The sequence below is a fragment of the Mastomys coucha genome, chromosome X (genome assembly GCF_008632895.1).
Source record: "Mastomys coucha isolate ucsf_1 chromosome X, UCSF_Mcou_1, whole genome shotgun sequence".
NCBI lineage: Eukaryota > Metazoa > Chordata > Mammalia > Rodentia > Muridae > Mastomys > Mastomys coucha.
In genome coordinates, this window is record NC_045030.1 from 42,502,913 (window position 1) to 42,509,204 (window position 6,292).

General features: G+C 42.5%; 1 protein-coding gene across 2 annotated transcripts; it reads right to left on the reverse strand.

Annotated features, from left to right (window-relative positions):
- Positions 1-2,275: 2,275 nt before the first annotated feature.
- Positions 2,276-5,967, reverse strand: LOC116077825 (rhox homeobox family member 2-like). Of its 2 annotated transcripts, none has more exons than XM_031352748.1 (4): positions 5,754-5,967; positions 5,192-5,582; positions 3,688-3,733; positions 2,276-2,498 (listed from the first exon to the last, which is right to left on the reverse strand). In XM_031352748.1, exons 1-4 carry the CDS (start codon positions 5,881-5,883, stop codon positions 2,448-2,450), a joined length of 618 nt encoding a protein of 205 aa, XP_031208608.1. In that variant the 5' UTR covers positions 5,884-5,967; the 3' UTR covers positions 2,276-2,447. The 2 variants fall into 2 exon arrangements, with proteins under 2 accessions (XP_031208608.1, XP_031208535.1); XM_031352675.1 differs by having other exon boundaries at positions 5,192-5,585.
- Positions 5,968-6,292: the final 325 nt, after the last annotated feature.

Below are 6,292 nucleotides of genomic sequence, written 5' to 3' on the forward strand. Positions count from 1 at the left end.
CCTTCATACAATTAAAACAATAAGAAGTATTCTGTGCAAGCTAAATGGTCAGTGACATACAACGTTATCTTATGTGTTCTCTGATTATGACTCTACCATGTTAAATCAGTCCCTTTCTACTTGAGATTATAACATTAGGTATTTTATTTTATTTGACTTGGTCTCACTATGTGGCCTCGTTGGACTTGAATTCATTATGCAGACTATGTCAAGCCCAAAGATGTCTGCCCATCTCTCCCTTCCCAAGTGCTGATAATGTAGTACATCTACTTCACAGTTAAGCTTGGGAATATGATGCTGTGAGACTTGACTTGGCTGGCATGTATGAAGCCCTCTGTCTGATTCCCAGCAGCTCAAAAACAGGGAATGGTGATGCAAGGCTATAATTCCAGCTCTATGGAGGTGGAAGCAGGAGGGTCAGGGGTTCAAGGTCACCCTGACTACATAGAAAACTGAAGGCCAGTATGGGTCTTCATTTTTTTGTTTGTACATTAATGTGTGTACATTAGCCCCTGTCTCAGAAAACAAAACACAGAAATCATACTGAAGTCTGGTGGTTTTCTTTTTATGAGCTAAGTGATTTGTTATATTTTAGTAACAGTTGAGTCTGCTGTCCTCCCAGTGCTCCTTCTGAAAGATAATTAGATGGCAGTAATTAGAATATACTGAAATAAGGAACAAAGTTATGCACAGTCAGGTAAGATCATGTGATCATCTGAATGAGGTTGTGAGAAATTCCACAGCCTGGAGATTAGTGTGTGTGGTTCATAGGCAGGCTCAGAACTCCACAATGCTCCAGAGGATAATTTCAAAGAGAAAGAATCTGCTTTCACAACAAAATAGACACAAAGATGGGCTGACATTCAATTCTTTGTTTGTTTATTTTCTTTTTTGGGGGGTGGGGGGGTTGAGACAGGGTTTATCTGTGTAGCCCTGGCTGTCCTGGAACTCACTCTGTAGACCAGGCTGGCCTCGAACTCAGAAATCTGCCTGCCTCCGCCTCCCAAGTGCTGGGATTAAAGGCGCGAGCCACCACCGCCTGGCTCTGTTTGTTTGTTTTCGAGACAAAGTTAATTTCCTCTGGCGGTGGCAGAGACTGCCCCCCTGGGGCTACTGATGATTTCTGCTGCTATGGATTATAAAATAGGACCTGGATTACTCACTACTTGTCTAATTTATAGGCTTGGCAGACGGCAGAAACCCATCTCATGCCCCACGGCACTGCTCAGCATTGACATAATCTGACACTAGCAAATGAAGCCCATCTTCATCATTCGGCCATAAGAACTGATCTCTTTCATGTGTGATCATCATGTCTACTGGGTGTGAGGAGACAGTTCAGTCGGCAAAGTGTTTGTCTTTTAAGTATGGGGACACACAGGAAGGTGAGTTCAATCTCCAGAATCCATGCTTAAAAGTCGGAAGTGATGGCATGTGTTTGTAATCACAGAGCTGGGGAGGTGAGAAAGGCAGGTTCCTGAATACCCAGTCTACATTACGTGGTGAGTTCCAGTCCAGTGAATGCCCCGCTTCAAAGACAAGTAGATGACACTTGAGGGCAGCATCTAAGGTCCTCTGACATGAACACACACACACACACACACACACACACACACACACACACACACGCACACACACACCTTCTAGCCTATGTATACTTTCTACATGAACATGTATTTGGGCACATACACACAAACGGTTCACTGACTGACTTTATATGAATATGTTGAGATTGTACATCCAAAACAATTTGAATGGACTCAGTAGGTGATGGTTTCTCCTTCAGTGCAGCTTCAAAGAATGTTGGCTTAATTTTCATCATTTTTGTGTTGTACCTAGAAGTGAGGTTCCCACATACTTCCCCTGCTCCCCTCTGCATACACACACTTAAACATTGTCTTCTCCAACGTTTCTGAAAAAAAAAAAAAAACTATTATGATAGGGAAGTGGATAAAAGAGATTATGTGGTCAGAGAAAGCCAACTCTCACACTTGAGATGTGTCTGTGGTCTGTTCAGTGGTGTCACCTTATGGAAGAGAACTTTGTCATTCTTTTTAAATGACATTTTCTTGATAATTTACACACATAGCATACTAATGATCCCCAAAGACTCATGAAGCAAATATATTGAGATTTCACCACTTTATTGAAAATAAAAGAGCTGAGGTGATAAGGGTGGGTTGGAGAGAGAGAGAGGAAGAAGTATATATATATATATATACACATATATATATATATATACACATATATATATATATATATATATATATATATTTGGAGAGAGAGAGAGAGAGAGAGAGAGAGAGAGAGAGTAAAATGATGCATGGGTGGCAGCAAAATCTCATCTGCTTCTGTCTCCTGAGCAAAGGTGGTTCTCTAGCACTCCTCCACAATCTTTAGGGAAAAGTGCAGCTTCGGCGAGCACCATGAGGAACACTTCAGAGCACTTACACCCTCAAGCATTTCCTGAATTTAGCCCTCCTGCTCTTAAACCAGTTCTGCAATGAAAGAGAAAGAACAGTTGTCTTAGTGTAATGAATAGTCAGCATCATAACTGAAGACCCTATCATGTAAGCTTATATACCAGTGAGCTTTTACATTCCATGAAAGAACCTTCTTTCTTGTTCTAATTCCATGAGGGGCACTCCAAGGTCTGAATGTTTATAATCTCCCTCCATGGGTATAGAGTTTTAGTATAGTTTATTATTCAAAATAATTCATTGTCACCTAAACTACACTAGTGTGAATGGCTTACTTATCTTCTACATATCTATATAGTTTGTACAACTGTTTGTGCATATAATGAATATGTATTTTTAAAATTTAGGACATGTATTAGTAATTTATTCATAAATATATACATATAATAGAGTCTCTTTATGTTTAAGGAATAAAACAGGTTCTGTGATGGCTAAAGAAAGTCCATTTTGTGTTAGGCATCCATCTTGGAACCCACTAGCCATTTGTCTCTGACTCCAGTCCCTGGAAGATAAGTTCCCAGTAACCCTGACTCAGTGAATCCCAACCCAAAAATGTACGGCCTGCACCATCTATTTTGTTATGATATGACTAACTGCTCTTTCGGGCTTCTATACTAGGCTTCTGCAGACATTCAAGGACTATTCTGAGGCTTTCTTGACTACCTAATGTTGGCAGAGCATAACAGTTCTTGGCTGGCAAGATACTCAAGGTCTTCTTTTAAAAATTTTCTCTCACCCAGTTTCACTGGGCAAACTCAAGTTTGGCTCAGAGATTAACTAACTATAATCCGCATTGAGTCTGTACCCCCCAGGGGGTTATGAACTCCATACAGTTCAATACTATATACTTATTTTTTTCAACATTTAGAAAGTCATGTTCCCTCTGAAAGTGAGACATTTTGGTATTGTGGAATTTTCTTATTCCATTTTCCATGAATAAATCCCACAAAGTTCAAAACTCATTTCCTAGCCAGGCATGATAGTACATGCCTTTAATTACAGCAGAGGCAGGTGGACCTCTGTGTACTTGAGGCCAGCCTAGTCTCATAGTAAGTTTCAGGACAGCCAGGGCTATGTAGAAAGACCCTGCCTCAGAACCAAACAAAATACCTTCATTGCCCAAACCTAGAACAGTCAAAAAAACAATACAGCTTCATCCATTTAACAAATTCACGATCTGAAGCAATCTTTTTTTCTAGTTACTGACCTCCACTCTGGATTCTGTCACACCTATCCATTTCGCGAGCTCCCTTCTGTGGGCAAAAGTTGAAAATGTTCAGTATTTGGCCTCATCGATAAAATAAAAACAAGAAGGGCATTTTATATCTGTTTTCGGACGTTTGGCACCATTTCCCTTCTGTGACATTCACCTTGAGGATTTTGATGCTTTTAAAGGGTATTGCTACCAACGATTTTCTTTTCTTTTCTGCTATTCATTGAAACATGAAAAACTGAATATGTCCCTGAAACACTCAGATGCGATTTGAAAATCAGTGAAACAGAAAACATCACAAAATAAGTTACTGACGTCAGCATATGGTGGTGCCTGGGACTCTGCCCACAAAAAGAAAAGAAAACAAAAAGCTGTGAACAAAAATACACAGAGGAAAGAAGGTTTTCAGAACTTTGTTGGGCTGCAAAGATAAATCCAAATAGAAGAAAATGGATTAATAGAAAGCACATGGGAATTTCTAATGTTTAATTACCATGCAAAAAAAAAATCCAACCTACTGAGTGGATACTAAATACTAAACCACAAAATAGTAAAACTACAGCAGGCACAAAACAATGTCGAAGGTCTCACAAGGCTGTTAGCACACGTCTGTGCTACAGAATGAGGCTTCCTGAAAGTTCCAAGGGGGAGGGTGGGGAGAAAGCAAGGAGAGGGGTGAGGTAGGAGAAGGGAGGAGGAAGAAAAGGGAGAAGGGAGGAGACAGGGGAAATGGGCAGTGGTGTTGCTGCCCTCTTGCAGTCACAGCTTTGGACAGGCTTGCTTGTGTTTGAGGGGTCCTGAGGCACAGGCCTCCTGGAGCTGTGTAGTCGAGGAGGACCTTCTTACCCTGATTCTGCCACCTCCCAGGTTTCCAATCGGTGTGATTACAAACAAGGACTACCACCCCCAGCTTTGATTGGTTGGTTGGCTGTTTGGTTGGTTGATTGGCTGATGGATTAGGCTATAGATCAAGAGGTCCTGGAATTTGCACTGAGCCTGTCCCCTCAGTTCTGTTGCTCAGGCTACACGTCACCATGCCTAGAACTTTATCTTGCTTTTAGGAACAGTTTTCTTTTTCTTGAATAGAAATTTTAAAGGGAAGAATACACCCTCCCCCACCCTACAAAATGATCAGCAGTTAACAATCCAATCAGTGATTAAGAAAAATGTTCCAACGCACTTAGAAAAATTTAATATAATGCAAAAGCTACATGATGTACAATTAAATTTTAAACAAAGACCATTCTGTATTTCCTCAGCCAACCTCAGACTTTACACCCCCTGTTCAAACCTTACTTTGATTCGTTTAAATACTACATGAACATATCTTCATTCGTGTTTGCCCTCCCCCACCGCATCCCAGAACCCAAGTATAAAAGACTAGGGTGTGGGAGACTATAGTCTGCAGGTAGATTCTATTTCAGGAGGGGAAGAAAAGATCCAGATACCTTTCCAGAGCATTTGGTACTCCCAAGCACAAGCCAGACAATGGTCTTACCGGATCGCAGCACTAGGATAGTGATTGCGTTCGAAAACGCGCTCCAGCTCCTGGAGCTGGAACTCGGTGAACTTGTAGCGGTTGCGGGACAGCTGGCCTCGTGGACGTGGGAGAGCCTGACAGCCCTCTGTGTCCCTGGGGATCGGCTCCTCTAGTTGGCCCTCATCCTGGCTACTGCTGCTCGTCCCGACATCATGGCTACTGCTGCTCGTCCCGACATCATGGCTTCTGCCATCTACGGAGTATGAGCTGCCATCAGAAGTTTCATCTCTGGATTCTTCTTCATTTGCACCTTCTCCTTCTGCAGACATGGCCCCCAACACAGGGTAGCACTGTACACCTTCTTTCTCCTCTCTCTCCAGCATATCCTGTAAGACTATCCATGCAGTTGCTTCTGGAAGAAAGAAACAAGAAGAGAACGATCAGGGAATCAGAGTCAGTCCAGGGTGGGTGGGGAGGGATAAGGAAGGGCTGCAGACCAAGCCGGCAGGCAAATGTCTGTCCATTTTAGTCTGCAAAGTGACAGAGATAATTAGAGCATCTGTCCCATCCCTATACTTACTATTGCTTTCCTTAATTTGATCATCTCTCAGATTAGACGACTGGGTGGCTTCTTGAGGTTCCATAGCTTGGATGCTGTTGACAGTGTTCCTGCTTCTGGAAATTCTGGGCTTAACCTCTTGGTTCAGCATGAAGAACCATGACCTGGAAGTGTTCTCTTCTGGCTTAGCCCACGTTACAATGTATCAAGTCAGTCACAGCCATCCCGACTTGCCTGCCTTCTCAATGTCATTTATTGTGGGTTGAACGTCTTCAGATACAACCAGTGACAGCAGTTTGGGGTTGCAATGAGCAGAGTGTACTTTCAAGAAGGGCACAATCCGTGGGAATGTGGGAGTGTAAAACTGGGCTTCTAAGCTGTAGGCCTGCTGATTACTCTGGCCTTGATGAAGTATCTTCCCAGAGAAGGGAATATGCTGAATTGTTCCAGTGAATTTTCAGGGAGTGAGAACAGTTCTCCCAGGAGCTCAGGGGTCTGGTGAGAAATGTTGCTGAACACCTCTTGCTCTGCTATTCTACATCTGGAAGCTGGTACTTGGC